Here is a 16,430-nt window from a genome sequence, read left to right on the forward strand (position 1 = left end):
TACTTCCTATCAAGTGAGACTAGAGAAACCCACTGAGAGACTACAGGAGGCAGCAAGATCTTTCCTGCCTATTTTTATTTTCTCCTTTTTCTGCTTACCAGCATATCAGGCAGAAGCTATAGCATGTCAAACAGCCCTTCTGTTTCAGCCACCTCCTTTCTTCCCATGCCTCCCTGCCAAGTCCCTCAGAGGGCAGCTGCAGGCTTCCCTCTCCCCTGTGTATGCCTTAGTCTCATCCTAAGTTCTTTCCTATGAGCAATCCTTGCCCCCTCCCCTGCATTGCTAACATTTCCCATTGCTTACTTTTAAAATCCACTCTGCTGCCTAGCATCCACAGCTAATCCAAGTGGCTTGCTGCAGGGGTTAAAAACCAGACAGAAGTTTGACATCTTGTAAGTAAATGAAAATAAGGGGAAGAAAATAACAATTAATAGTTTGTTCTATGGAGCTGGCCAGCTTTTGGATGCACAGATAAAATACTTATGGGTTAGAGAGAGAAGATGAACATTTTTAATAAGGATACATTTTTTATTCACTAACGAGAAGACACTGGTGCTGATGCAACCCTTCCTTACCTTCTAGGAACCACTCTGAGTTTAACTGCAGAAGTCTGAGGGTCTGCTTTGGTATTAGGTACATCAGTTCTGGTTCAACTTCAGTGAAAAAACAACTCAGAATATCAAATAAAAAGGGCAAGTGATTTTAATCATGCTGTGCATGATTTTATAAATACCTTTATTTATCTAGAATTCTATTTTTTTGGTAATTTTTTCACTTGTGTCTGCTTTTTTTTTCCATTTATGACTTCAGCCCTTCAATAAATAAAGCCACAAGTTTTGCAATAACTATACCATTTTGTTTCTGGTCTTTCTAACTCCTTTTTGGTGAGGCAGCCTGTTTTCTTTATCTTTTTTTTTTCATGAACTAAGGCTCAGGAAATTCTCATATGATGTGCATCTCAGGGGAAGGGGCATCTCTGTTTATCTACAGGATGGAAATTGTTTAGCCTTTGTGGTTTCTGAAAGATGTTTGTAGACAAAATGGAGCTCAAAATACAGCCTAATCCACAGTGAAATATTAGTTCTCCTTTCCTGTCAGCTTTCCTAAACCAAGATTTCGCCTTGTCTGTGAACATTCCCTTGAAGAGGGCAGCTTGGATGGCTTCCATGTCCTAACTCTTTGATTTGTGGCAGCTACGATCAAGTGGGAATAGAGCTTGTTACAGTAATCCATCAGTGGTATAACACATGCAGGAACATCCCAACGAGGGAGACCTTGGGCTTCACGGGGAAGGTTAAGGCTGTAATTTCTCTTAATGTGATTTTGTCTGGCCTTTTTAGAATTTCATCCGCTTTGGGCAGGGCCACTAGATCAGCAAACCACAGACTGAAAGACTGTGCTCAATTTTGCACGCTCTTAGACCTAGAATTTTTTATAAGTGACAGCAGTATGTTAAGCTTTCTTCCACTTTCTGTGAGTGAAAAATAGAAGATTCACTTGAGAGTACACCATACACGGTGCTGAGGATTTTGGAAAACAAAGGCTGTTCTTTTTTTATCGTAATTTTAATTTCAGTGATTAACTTGGTCCTAGTAAAAAAAAAAAAGTGAAATAATTTCTTAACAAAGAGAAGAAATAGAGAATGAGAAACCAATATACATAAATGTTGAGAGAAGAAGAATCACTCAAATTAAAAAAAAACAACCCACCATAAAAAAGTTAAAACCTTCCAAACATGAGAAACCAACCTCACTGAAGGCAATAAACTAGAGCATAAACATAGGCTATATAAGAGGAAAATTAGGAGAACAGAGATGGAATCCAAAGAGAAAATATCTAAGGATACAAAACAAAAGCCACAAATTCCTTTATGGTATCCAAAAAAAATGAAAATATGTAGGAGGTCTTGGATCACTAGGGATGAAAGAAACTGAGGAAGACAAAAGTTAGAGAAGGGAAGCAAGATGACTTCTTGTCATCTAACTTCACCACAGAGGATGCTGGGGAAAGAACTAATCTACTGTCTTCTTTTATTTTTCTTTATTATATTTTTCAATAGACAGGAATTAATAGCAAGGTTTGAAAACTTGCTAGCAGAAACAAATGTGTTGGAGGATGATGTCTTACAAAGCAGTAAACAAGCAGAATATAAGAATTCTGACAGCCATCGAGCCACTGACTAAAATGAGTATGAACACATATGAAAGAACACTTAGTAACTCAGAGAATCAGAGAACAGCAAAAGTTTCACCTATCCTTAGAAAAGCAGCAAGGTTGATGCAGAGGTCCAGGTTTTATTACTATATCTTGCAACCTGGCTGAAAGGATGAATAATAAGACATGTAATACATCAAAATAACCACTATATTCTGAATATGTTTATAAAATAGTGAACAGATAAGAGTAAGTAAAGAAAATTAGATTTCAAAATCTTTACAAGAGCCTCATGGAAGGCCACCTATGAAGTGTGAGGTTAAGAGAGCAAAGAGAAGGAGGAATACACATAGATTTTCATTTGATGACAGGGTGAACAGCAGGTGTCTCATGGTTTGTACTTTGTATTTCAAAGTTATCTGGAACCTAGGAAGCACATCAAGAGGGTAAAATCTACAGATGGCAGGAAATTATTCAGATTAGTCCTGACTGAAGATTATTAGGGGGTTGAGAGATAAGCAGTAAATCTGCTTTAGCAGATCATGGTCATTACTGTAGATCACAATGAAGTGCACACTGCAGGCAGTACCAGACTCCTCTGTGCATTGGGCTGAGTTCTGGATTGCTCAGTCAGCTCAGGAGACTGCCTGGGTGTCCTTGTGAACTGCCCAAAGACAACTGGTGTAAAAAGGATGACAACACTCAAAAAACACAAAGAAAAACTCAGGACATCTAACAAAAAATATCAGAAGCAGAACAGACAAACGTCGTAAGGATACGTCATTGTTTAACCCCAGCAAGCCACTTGGTCACTCCCTCACCAATGGGATGGGGAAGAGAATCAGAAGAGTAAAAGCCAGAAAAACTCATGGGTTGAGATAAAGACAGTTCAACAGGGAAAGCAAAAGCCACACACAGGCAAAGCAAAACAAGGAATTAATTCACTGCTTCCCATGGGCAGGAGGTGTTCAGCCATCTCCAGGAGAGCAGGGCTCAATCATGCATTATGATTCCTTAGGAAGACAAATGCCATCCTTCCAGATGTCCTCCCCTTCCTCCTTCTTCCTCCCACCTTATATACTGAGCATGATGTCATATGGTATGGAATATCCCTTTGGTCAGTTTGGGTCACCTGTCCCAGCTGTGTCTCCTCCCAATCTCCCATCCATCCCCAACTTCCTTGCCAGCGTGGCAGTATGGAAAGCAGAAGAGGCCTCGGCTCTGTGTAAGCTCTGCTCAGCAACAACAAAAGCATCTCACATTATCAACCCTGTGCTCTGCACAAAGCCAAAACATAGCCCCATAGTAGCCTCTGTGAAGAAAGTTGATTCTACCCCAGCCCAAACCAGCACAGTGTATAGCATTTCTAAGGAGAGGGTGGAATATTGCGTTTGCTATCATTCAACCCATTCTAAAAGGAAAGATGGAGGAAAAGTGTGGAAATGGTCTCATAAAAACAGATGTAAAAGGATCATTTGAGACTTAGACGAGGATCTGAAGTCTGATTTAATTTGGTCTTGAACTAAAAAGGGTGATGGGCCAGATGACCTTCAGAGATCCTTTCCTATCAAAGTTATTCTGTTAAATAGAGATAAAAATGTTTTGACTGTTTAATATATTCAGACAGTAAATTCTGAAATTGGAAAATTCAACAGCAGACAAAATTAGATTATGAATTCATTGTCACAAGCAATGCACTAGGAGCCAAAATAAGATTTGATTTTTGCATGAAAAAAAATTGTATTATACAGGGTTATTTTCCCCTCCTCAAGTCCCCTGCCAATATCCAAACAAGGTAGCTTTTGGAAAACAAACCACTCCTCTGTTTGATGTATATAATGAGAATTATGGCTCATGAAATAATATTTTACTAAGGAAACTCTTCCTCCACTTTTGCCTCTTTCCTTCTTGTGCTCTCCTTTCAAGCAGCTAGTGTTGGCCACTGTCAAGACACTGGATTAGGTGGATACCAGTATTACCTGCTGAAATTATTTCCATTTTCACATGAGACATAACTCCTGAAAATAATGTACATGTTTTTCTCTCCCATGTTTACTCCATTAATCAAGTAATCTCCTGTTTTTAAGGGTCATTCATGAAATCTCGCACTCTGGGAGCCCCAGGAGTGAGGTTACAGAGTTTCTATCATGCCTGCTAGCAGCAGTAATAAATAATCTGTGTACCACATTGAGCCATTGACCATACCTATGCATTAGCCAGGCGCTTACCATTTTTAAAAAAGAGGTGCTGCCACAAGTTACCTTTATTGCTATTTATCTTCCCTGACTCCTAATCATCAAAAGTATTTTCAGGAGGACAGAAAAGGAGCACTAAAATTTAGAGAACATCTTTACTTTGAGTGTGATGGAACACTGGAACAGGCTGCCCAGAGAGGCAGTGGAGTCCCCTTCTCTGGAGATATTCAAAACCCACCCAGATGTGCAACCTGCCCTAAGTGAACCTGCTTTAGCAGGGGGTTGGACTAAATTATCTCCAGAGGTCCCTTCCAACCCCAACCATTCTGTGATTCTGTGAGTTAAACAAAGTATTTCAAGGACACTTTAATTGTGGAAACAATTTTATTAGCAACAAAATTATTCCTTCCATTGCCCTTAAAATGCAGTCAAGTATCTGCCTTAAAAAAGAGATTCCCCTATACCACAGAATAAATATATTTGAAGATACCGATCAAATAAAGTTTTAACTTGAAAATAGTTCCCAATAGTTATGTACATTAATAACGTACATAACATTAAAATGGCTGTCATAAGTAATGGCTGCCTATTAGTGCACTGATGAGGGAATGACCTGACAGACAGAGATAAAGCTCAGAAGAGGGAGTACTGGCTTCTTTGAAATACAGTGTGAATAACACAGTCAATCTACCTTCATAGAAAGTGATGTAACCAGGGAGGAACAAAAATCAAAGAATAAAGTAAAATCTTCAATATTTCACTTCAAACGGGTGTTTTAAAACCAAACATATAGATATATTTACCCACTGGACATACCTTGGCTGACCTAGTGATGGCCCCAATCTCTGAATAAAGATCGGTGCTGTCTGGGAACTTTTCCACCACCATAGTGCAGACGTGGTGCAGGAGAGACTGTTTGTGCACTGTGTCCTTGACTTCTGGAACCTTCTCGAGGTAGCTCAACTCAAAAGCTTTGGCCTGCAAGGGGAAAAAAAGGGAAGAAATTAAAAATAAAAATGCTTACTCCTTTCCATGTGGATTAGTAGACAAAAATGATGACCAAGTAGGGGCAGAGAGGAAAGAAGAAGAATTCTACAGGAGAAGAAACTTAATGCTTTTGTTTATTTTTAACTTGTTGAAGAGTAGGCCTAAAATCAGTCCGTCTATGGTGAAATGACTCATGACACAGTTCTCACAATTTGAATGGGGAGCATCAACACTAAACTCAAGAGAGTTGTACTAGAAGAGTGCCTAGCTCCATATTTCCTTCAGATTATGCTGAAAGAGGCAAAGAGCAACCTGACACATGATGAAAGTAGTCTCTTTTTTTCTAAATTACTTTTCTGGAACAAAATAAATAGTGGATTTCAATTATCATAATGGTTTGACTTCTGTTTTTTGAAGGAGAAAGCTGCAAGGGAAATGCTGGGACATCAGGCTTACGTTGGTTCCATTCAGAAAGTTCCCAATGGCTAGTAGAGTAGAAAGGATAAATCCCAAAGTTTTATTGTGCTCCAGTTGGTCCATTCCTTCCTTCAGGTCTAGCAGTGGTTCTGCAACTTCCTGCCATGAGAACAGAAAGAAGAAAGTGAAGGCTGCAGTTGGCTATAGTTTTTAATTCTATGGTTTAGATTAATTACTGTAAAAAGTTCCTGAACTGGCGTCTTGCAGAGTGTAAACTGGCCATGTGTGCTGGCTTTCTTCCATGTTCCAGCTAATAAATCACATACAAGGACAGCAAAAAAATACATAAAATACTTTCCTAATGTTGCTTCTTTATGTATGCAATTGCCTTACTTGTCTTGGGGATTATCCTGTGATTCCAAACAGGGGAGAGAGTCAGAGAAGTGGCTGCTGCATTTGAGTTAGACGCATGGACATCCCCCTGCCCCAACTGATAAAAAAAGTGTCTAAAAACTATTTTTTCTAATCTTTGAAATACAAACAAAAATGTCAGAAACCTGGCTGACTTGACATTTGCAGTCTGACCCTAAAGCTTTCTTTGAATGATGTCCACTTCTGAGTTTCAGGCATTTTTTTTAAAATCTAAAACTGAATAAATCCCCCTGCTATAAACATCAAGCTTTACAAGTATTCTCATTTCAATCTTTTAACTTAATGCATCCAGACATGTTATCTGAGTATAGGTATGTAAACTGATAAGGCTTGAAAACAAATTCTGTTCCATTACCTCGGAAGTGAACTACACCAGAGAGTTCAAAGGATGAGAGTGAAGGTAATTGAGTTGACAGAGATTATTCCCATGTCTCTGTGTGAGGCCCAGGATTACTTTTTTTTGTATGCATGGTAACAGCTCACATTGTTTGTATCTCCAAATGCCATCTGAAGTATCCGTGAGCAGCATTCTTTTCACAGAATCATAGAATGGTTTGTGTTGGAAGGGACCTTAAACATCACCTAGTTTCAACCCCCCTACTATGGGCAGGGAGACATTTTTTCCAAATTTCCCAAATTTTTATACTCTTCATGACCCAAGAAGCCAAAATTAAGTTGTTATTTTAGACCAAGAGGCAAAATAACGGAGAACTTCACATTTTTGGAGATGCACAATGGGTTCTTCAATAACTAGTGCTGTTTTACCATAAAAGATGACAAAGATGAATGAAACATATATTTCTAGTCACTACAGAACAATTCATCTCTTGAAAAGAGCATGCCAAATTCAAGACAAATTAAGAGATGATATAGTGATCCAAGTAATTTATACATCAGAGGAGAGGTGCTAAATAATCTAAGGCTTTACCAAATTGAACTAAAATCAAGAAATTGCCACACAGAATTCTTTGAGTTGCTTTAAAGTCAGTGTTGATTCAATTTGGTTTGTTGCACTATGAGGAAGAATCAAACTGCTCTGCATCTGCTGTAAATACAGGCTTCTGAACTGTTTTACTGGGATCAATTTTCAACCTGTTAGAAAAAGAACATTCCTAAAAGGTTAATTTAGAACATTCTCAAGGTGAATAAAAGCAGCATCAAAGGCTTCCAAAGTAGGCCATACTGAGTCCTTCGTTTAGCTATTTAAAGGCAAGTTATCTGAGCTTAGACTTTCATGCATATAGTACACATTTATAATTAGTGTTTATTTTTTTATTCTATTGCAGCATTAAAACCCAATAAAAATAGTCTGCAAGATACTGAATAGTCAGACAAAATACCCATTCTTGCTTCCTATAAAACTCATCTTCTACCTAAAGAGGGCAGATACATAAGGCAGAGCTACCTCATATCCTTGGATACCATGTATCCTTATGCATCATGTTTGTATTTTTCACCTAAAATTTATGTTTGAATGAAATTTGAAGATTGCTCCAGAACTTGTCTGTGAGACATCTGATAATGCCTGATAGATGTTTAATACACATGCACAAATGAACTCAACTATGTGTGTGCAACGAGTCCAGTGCTCCTGTGACAGGGAGGATGCAGCATACATGTTCTGAACAGCTGATCTGACATATGCATTATTTATCAGCCTATTATATGGGTAATAAATTTAGCTTACTGCACCTATAAAAGTTCACTTGCATGCTTTTCTGGGAGGGGTAAAAACTTGTGTGGGTTGGGAACTTTGAGATGACCAAAATGCAATTTCCCATATGTGCATTTGATGAAGACTGGCCTAAATACAGTAACACATGCTTCTAAAACAACAAAAAGTATCAGGATCATACAATGAAACTCATAAAGTTCTGACACACTTTTTAACATGTTCAGACAGTTTAAGCATCACTCAAAAGTACAATCTGTTTGAACACTTATTTCTCTACCACACGGTCTCCAGGGAGACTAGACTCAGGAGTAATCTTTCTGCTCGAAAGAGAAACTGAAGCAAGCCTGTTTCTTTACTTTTCTCATTTCTACACCTGCTCACATTCATTTATAATCCCTTAAAGTTGTCAGCAGTAAGGATATATTTACCTGCAATGACCATAAAAAAAAAATAAGCTTGTTTATGACAACCAAAGTTTTTCTTTTTCTTTAGAAAAGACCTTTAACTCCCTTGAGGATAATGAAATTTGACAGCACCTACAGCATAAATAGTTCATTACAAAGAACTGGTAGTAACACAGTGTAATTTTTCAGAGCAATCAGAAGTCTGAAGATGAAGATTTAAAATTGAAACTCTACATCTTTAGTCTATGCCTTTAAAATATAATACCAAATGAAAAGTTGTTGTTCCACTAAAGACCTTCAGTAGGCATTTACATTCACATTTCAAAAGAGTATACACATAATCAAACAAATCATTTGGAAAGGGTTTTCATCTTCTATTTTCTGTAGAGAAAATAGAATGATTATTCATTCTTCCAGTTCAGCCCCTCACAGTCTGAGGACGCTCTCTACAAATGTACTCTGACTTGCTTTACTTAATTAAACTCAAGCTAAGAAAGAAGACTTCCTTCATTATGCCTGGAAAGCTTTTCATGAACCTAAACAATATATTGCTTAACCTGTTTCTTGAACAATTCAAGCTCTTTTCTTTCAGGTTGTCAGACTTGGAGCTAACCCCTTCTTAGGCAAAACTGTTTCTGGCAGATTAGCAAAAGAGTCTCATATATGAGAACCCTGGCTTTACACCAACAACTCAGGTATTTCACACTATTGATATCATGGACCATCTAAAACTTCCAGGCTCATGGAAATAACAGCAAGGTTCATTCACTTCTAGCATAAAATATATGTGTGACTCAATCAGTAATATGAGTGCATTCTGAACGGCTATGAATTTTCCCAATTTTAAAAGAGATTTTAAAAAAAATCAAGCAAATGGTGGACAGAAAATATTTACAGAAGAACACTAGTAGATCATGGAACTCTTATAATCACTAGTGTAAAGCACTTATGTTTTTAAAATTGAGCATGCTCATAGTATCTTATCTCAGCCTAACTAACATGTATGTTTATTGCTTACTTAGAACTTAAACTCCTTTTGTTAAGTCAGACTTAAGAGCTCACTCTCTCTTCTATACCTGATGTCTGATCCTGTATCTTCCTCTTCACCCAACTAAGACCTGATCTGTCTGTGCTATCTATGCTTGTCTGCTAGGCTTCTTATCACATGCTCCTCTTATTTTATCAGAGTTATCACATGCTATTTCCTCTACCATTTTACTGTAAGTACTGTACTTAGGTCTAGCTACCTTTCAATAGAGATAAAAATGTTGGTTCTATCTTCACTCCAGCTATTGCTTTTTTGAGTAAGTTAAGTATTTAAGTCACCCATTCTACACTGATTTTAGCTGGCAATTCATTAAGCTAACTTTGTGGCATAAACATTATAGGCTAAGCATCAGGAAAACTACCAGAATTTCTTGAGATTTTAGCAGTCTTCAAATGTTACTTTTCGATTGAGAGGGCACTAGAAATTCTGGATACATGTAGAGATTAATAGCTACAGCTAACTCAGCTTACATGAAAGGAAAAAATTAGCCTCCTGGTTACTTCAAAGCAGAATAAATAGCTTCCCCAGAGTAAAAAAAAAAGACAACTGTCAAAAAAGTGTTCATGCCAGATACAGGTGTTTTGTTATACAAGTTAGAAATCAAATGGCTAAGACTAAATTATTAAAACTAACAAATCCTGAATATTAGTGTGATTGCATTTCCTACAATCTAAGAAAATTGAGCAGAGGTTGAGTAATCTTGACAGTATCATCTGCATATCAATTCACTGTTGTAAAACTTGTTAAATAACCATGGCTAGGTAAACATAAGGCATTTTCACAAGCATGCTCCTGTTCTCAGAATCCATGTCACACAAATTATACTGATTTTTTGATACACACATATGTGCACAGATATACATACAAACCTAATATACACAGGAGAGAACTGCTTTAAGAGCAATGCATGGGGTATGCACCAGAAGAAGGTTCCTGTACAGAGATTCCTGCAAGACCTTGTGAAAGGCAGCAAGCAGCTGAAATTGCCTACACAGTTTTATTCTGTTTCTCTTATGCACCAAAATTTGGTGCATCACCTCTTTTTGAAATCTTTGTTTGTGATTCATTGTTCATGACACACAACCCAATTGTAGTGTTGTCGGAATGAACACCATCCATGGAGAAAGTGGCAACAACTGTCTGTGACTGAACTGAACAGAACACCCCCGAAGGATGTCTTATCTTTTGTTCAGAATTTCAAGAGCTACAAACAAAAAAAGCTTTAATGGTGGTGTTTTCCTCAGTTCAAATGGATGTAAGATCGATCCTCTCATTTTTTGATATAATACTGAATACTGTAGTCCTCACCCAATCTTTAACCAAAGAAAAATTCTTATTGCTCTGAAGTAAGAATTTCCTGAATAACAACATCTAGAGAAGATGTGGTAAAGATTTAGCCCTCTTCTTTGTTTCAATGTCATTACTGACTAATTAAAGGAAGGAAGACATAATCTCTAATTTTCTTCTATAGAAGGAATAGATTATGAAGGATCATTTTAGCTGTTTCCTGGTTGGCCATCGAAACAAAAGCAACCCATTTACCATTTCCTCAAAATACATGCTCATATAATAACAAGGTCAGGGAAAGATTAAGCAAAGTCTCAGAAGAATCTCCATCCATGCCTCCCTGCTTTCCCCTCACCTTTTCCACTATCTCGTAGTCCATCTTGAAAGCCCAGAGCTGGAGCCTGGCAGAGAGTTCACTGATGGAGGAGAGAGTGAGAAGGAACTGCTCAGCACTGCCCAGGGGGACGTCAGGATTCGCCAGCTGTGCCTCCTGGATCTTTTGCTTTTCCTCCTCAGATGGGATCATGGTCAGGATTTTCTGTGAAGGGAGACAAAAGACAGGCATTAGTGGCAGGGTCAAGAGGTGTGCAAGGGCTGGATGCTCGGCAACTTCACGGCAGCAACAGTAGAAGTCCTCAAGTCATAGAATCATAGAATTTAAGGGTTGGAATGGACCTTACAGATCAACTAGTCCCAACCCTTCCTGCCATGGGCAGGGACACCTCCTCACTAGACCAGGTTGCTCATGGCCTCATCCAGCCTGGCTTTGAACACCACCAGGGTTGGGGCAGCCACCACTTCCCTGGACAACATGTTCCAGAGTCTCACCACCCTCACAGGAAAACTCTTTTTTCTAATATCTAAGCTAAACTTCCCCTCCTTCAGTTTGAACCTGTTACACCTTGTCCTATCATTGCAGCTCCTAACAAAGAGTCCCTCTCTGGCTCCTTGTAAGCCCTTCATATATAGAAAAGTTGCTATGAGGTCTCCACACAGTCTTCTCTTCTCCAGGCTGAACAGCCCCAGCTTCCTCAGCCTGTTCTCATAGGAGAGGTGCTCCAGTCCCTGGTTGTTAAATTAGGACAGCACTGTAGTCACCAAGAACTAACCCATTGCACCAGAAAGCAAAACAAGGCTTGCTATCTCACATACCTGCAGTTTATTGGAAAATACATCTGGATTAAAATGTCTTTTTTCTGTTTTAAGTCTGTACCCAGTAGATATGGCTAATTATGCAATGAAACACTGAATGAGACAAAGGGAGATTCGTTAGGACTGATCTTTCATATGTTTAAGTCAAAACTTAACACCTTCCTGCAAATTACATACAAAAGTGAGGGTAGAAGGAGAGCAGTTTTGTGGCATGTGATTTATAGCAGGTCAGACTAGATATTAAGGTCCCTTTCATCCTCAATATCTACAAATCTTCCATAACACTTGCAAGTATACAGAACTAATTTGAAGACTCCCGTCCTTCCTGTTCCCATAATTTCTTACTTTTTGTTCAGTCTGTTTGGGTTTTTTATGAAACATCAAAACTATTGCATCTTACTAGGTCACTCCCCAAAATTTCACCCTACGTGACAACTTCCCAAGGAACACACATTGAATTTAAAGCTGAATTATGCATAGTACAACATACGGCCTTTTTCTCTTTTGATCTGAAAATTCTAAAATATTGATAAAAAAGGATCTCCCTATTTTCAGTTTCTGCTGTCAGTGTGGCTCAAAATATTTAAATTTTCCCTTTAATTCATGGATTTTACATGCTTGTTTATATGTGGCAGCTTTGTTTCTATGTATTGCATCTTAATTAGTTTTAAACATAATAAATGCATTTGGAAATAAAAAAGAAGAGCAGAACAACATAAAGGCATCAGATAAGTTGAGGTCTTTACCCTACTGATCAATGCCTCCCTAAAGCAAAGCCGATTTTTAACACAGCTATGTTTTTTCATCTGAGGAATGACATGTTTTTGCTGTAGCCTTCTATAGTGATAGAGGCTGTTTTGAAGAGGAGGGGAGAATAATAAAAATACAGCCAAAGAGCTATCAGACCTGCCAATCCAAACTACAGCCTTGTTCCAATGCTGGACATAACTAATTCATCAAAGCAGCACAACTGCCCCTTTCCAGTACCGATAATTCCCCTGGTTGTTTGCACTGCACTGGAGCTAAGCATGGAGAGCAAGGGAATTTTCCTGGTCACTCAGGTGAAGAACAAGAGTTATGCAGACAAGTAACGTTCAGTTTGTTGGACTGGGTGGGTAATTTCAGCCACAGCATTTGTATTGCTGTCCATTTTCTTATGCTGACTTCCATGAACATAAATAAAGAAGCATTTCTTTCTGTTAATGTTGGCTTTATCTCTCAGTTACAAACAACAGCAACAAAAGCCTCCATGCTTGGACATGGCAAGCTTCTACTTTAATATCCAAATTAAAAATGAAGAGGAGAAAAAACCCTCAATATACTCTGGTGCTTTCCCTCCCCTGTCAATGACGGCTTGGAAAATATACTGATGTACACCTGTTCCAACTGATAGCATTTGTGTGTTGATTTTGAGATGTGCCATTCACCTATCCACGCATTCACCCACATATGTTGAAATCTGTAACCTGGTTACACCTCACATCAAACTAGATTTGTAAGAAGCTGCTTCAGAACATTTCTCAGTGCTTAACCAATACTCATCTAAAAAGTTTGTAAAAAAATAAGATTGAGTCTGAAACTCATAAGAAGAAGTGTTTTGCAGTGTCCCTGGAAGAAATCAGGCCTCCTAGTGCCTACTTCTCTCTTCCACAAGAAGAAGCTAACACTCCCTCAGCTGAGACAGGGCAGCTTGCAAACAGGATCATATTGAACATCCATACATGGAGAGTTTAGCAGTAGCCATGTGATGGATGTAAAAATGCTTCTGATGCACTTTTAAAGGCTAACACTTCAGCAGTATTCTCAATTGCCTCCTACAAATAAGTAGGACTTTTGCCAGCTACTCAGGGTTCCCACAAGTATTTTGTGGTGGGGCAGTGCCTTCACTCCAGAGATTTTGCACTGCTTTGGGGCATTTTAAAGAGCAATGAACTAGTAAGCTTTATTTCCAAAGGGACTCTCCTCCTCCTTGAACTTTATGTAAACACCACAAGATAGATGGAGCTGACAGAAAGCATTGGAGTCCAAGGACTGCAAGGCTGCTGTGCTGTGTACCACAGTATGTGAAACAGAGAATGCGAAGCAGAAGAGCCTGTACTTGTGGTACCAGCTGCTGAGGATCAGCCCTGCTGCTGAAAGCCATGCCTCAATGGGACCAGAGCTGCTGGCAGATCTCACACTATCCAGGGAGCAACTGCCTCCATAACAATGACCTACACCAGCATGTCAGATCTGCTTAGGAAAATAATTCTGATCCTGCTGACCATCATCCTTAGTGTGCCCCTGAGCAAGTGGCAAAATGCTCCTACTTCTTGATTTCCACTCTATGACTAATTTGAGCCATTTGTTCAGTGCTGGAAACTGATAAGTACACCATCTGCCACTTTATTATTATTTTAATTTTTATTACTATGATTTTTTGAAACACCACCAACAGTAAAAGTGGCATAAAACCACAGCAGGGCAAAAGGTTACTGGTACCTGATGTGGCCATTAAATCACAAATGGCTTTGAGTCAAATCATTAGTTCACGATGCTCACTCTAGTACACAGAATCACAGAATGGGTAAGGTTGGATGGGGGCACAGTGGGTCCAACCTCCCTGCTCAAGCAAGGTCATTCTAGAGCACATGGCAAAGAATTGCATCCAGATGGTTCTTGAATAACTCAGTGAGGGAGATTGCACAACCTCTCTGGGCAATCTGTTCCAGTGCACAGTAACTCACACAGTAAAGAAGTTCTTCCTCATATTCAGGTGGAACTTCCTATGTATCAGTTTCTGTCTATTGCTTCTTGTCTTATTGCTTGGAACCACTGAGAAGAGCCTGGCTCCATCTTATTGACACTCTCTCTCCAGACACTTGTACACATTGACAATATCTGCTCTCAGCCTACCTCAGGGCTACCTAGCCACTCAAGGCACTTAGATTACAAATTACTTAATGTGGGTATGGAGGGCCCAGCATACATGGACAGATTTTTCCATTTCAAGTAATTTTATTAAAAGCTATACCTACTAATGCAATCAGTATTGTGTAGCATCACAAAGTTATATTGTAAAGCACAAAACAACACAATTTAATTTCCTCACAGCATTACCCTAATTTAACTCAGCTAAATTCATCATATTCTTTGGTATAATTTGATTTCAATCCACGTCCCCTTACTGAGTAGCCCTTTACAGACAGATCCACTTATTTCCTTAACTAAAGCCAAGCACCAAGGACTGGTTTGCTGGACTCCATTCTTGCAGTTGCCCATGATACATCAAAATTAGGTGACAGGATTTTAAGCTTGCCTCTTTTGCTTAGCCCACAGAAAGCCCTCATCCATGCTAAGAAGGCAGTTCTTTATTCTGTGGTGAGCGCCGAGTTGTTTGAACACAATGAATGCCAAGCTTTCAAAGAAAGGAAAACACAAACACTTTGGCAAATGTAAGGTGGCAAAATTTTTTTTAGCTGGACTGACGCATGCTTGCAAACACATATTGTGCATTCCTTTGAAACTACGTTTTAAACACTGCCTGCTTTGCATACTAAGTGTGCTACATCTGCTCTTCTAGCATCATGTCCCCATTTTCTGCCTTTTTCACAGCTCAGAGGTACCTAGCCACTTTTAACACATGGCCTAAAAATATACAACGTACTTAGGAATAGATGACATTAAAATAACTGGAGATATTTTTCTAGTTAGTTACATATTTAAAATTAAGAAGTGAAGTATGGATTACTAACAAGAGTTCAATGTCACAACTGGGTCACTATGGACTTGATGATGAATTGGGCTATCACAAACTTGTAGCCTGCAGCCCACTGCATCACTGATTCATTGCTAGCACTACTGTCAAAACTACTTTAGTCCATTGTCCTTAAAGGAATTGCTAAGGTCAGTTTTAAGGTATCATCTAATCCACCAAGGTGCAGAACTAAAGCCACACACACATACACTAACACAAGAGCCATGATGCTCCTCAGTGAAAGACAGCACAGAGCTCATACAAAGGCAAAGGATGGCTCAGGTGACTTTTTTACCCTGTCGGCGCTCTGCTCTGTGTTGCATCTGATAAAAGCTGAAGGCGATCCTAAATTCTGAAATTTTAGCAGTGAAAGTTATGTTGTCTCCACACACATTACATCTCCTTTCCTGCTTTCTTTACATCTCTCTCTTCTGCTTGCTAGATGAGACACTTATAGACAATTACCAATGCAGAAAGGTTTTTGAGTATCCACTGCAATACAATTTTTTAATTGGGTCAATTGCATATTTTGCTTTTGCATACCAGTCCTGCCTCATTCAACCCATAGCTAAGCTATGAATTATATTATATAGTAAATAATTTATTATCTGTGTTATTTTATAAATTAATCTAATGCTTACACTATTTCTGATTCATTCATCATTGCTACTAATTATTTCCTAATGTTTAGAAAGTGTGGATAAGTTGGGGCTGTTCATCCTGGAGAAGAGAAGGTTGTGTGGAGACCTCAAAGCCCCTTCTAGTATCTGAAGGGGCCTGCAGGGAAGCTGGAAAGGGACTCTTCATTAGGAACTGTAGTGATAGAACAAAAGAGTAATGAGTATAAATTTGAAGAGTGGAAATTTAGGCTAGACATTAGGAAGAAATTTTTTACTGTGAGGGTGGTGAGACACTGGCACAGGTTGCCCAGGGAGGTTGTGGG

The 16,430-nt window shown here is 38.8% G+C and overlaps 1 protein-coding gene across 1 annotated transcript in view; it reads right to left on the reverse strand.

Moving 5' to 3' along the window:
- Window positions 1-16,430, reverse strand: part of FHOD3 (formin homology 2 domain containing 3) — a 122,919-nt gene that overhangs the window by 31,969 nt on the left and 74,520 nt on the right. Inside the window, exons 15-17 of the mRNA XM_009078745.1 lie at window positions 10,955-11,137; window positions 5,793-5,912; window positions 5,166-5,327 (exon numbers count right to left, since the gene is read on the reverse strand). Coding sequence (XP_009076993.1) covers window positions 5,166-5,327; window positions 5,793-5,912; window positions 10,955-11,137 — 465 coding nt within the window. The remainder of the gene's footprint in view (window positions 1-5,165; window positions 5,328-5,792; window positions 5,913-10,954; window positions 11,138-16,430) is intronic.

This window comes from Acanthisitta chloris, unplaced genomic scaffold (genome assembly GCF_000695815.1).
Source record: "Acanthisitta chloris isolate BGI_N310 unplaced genomic scaffold, ASM69581v1 scaffold2977, whole genome shotgun sequence".
Classification (NCBI taxonomy): Eukaryota; Metazoa; Chordata; class Aves; order Passeriformes; family Acanthisittidae; genus Acanthisitta; species Acanthisitta chloris.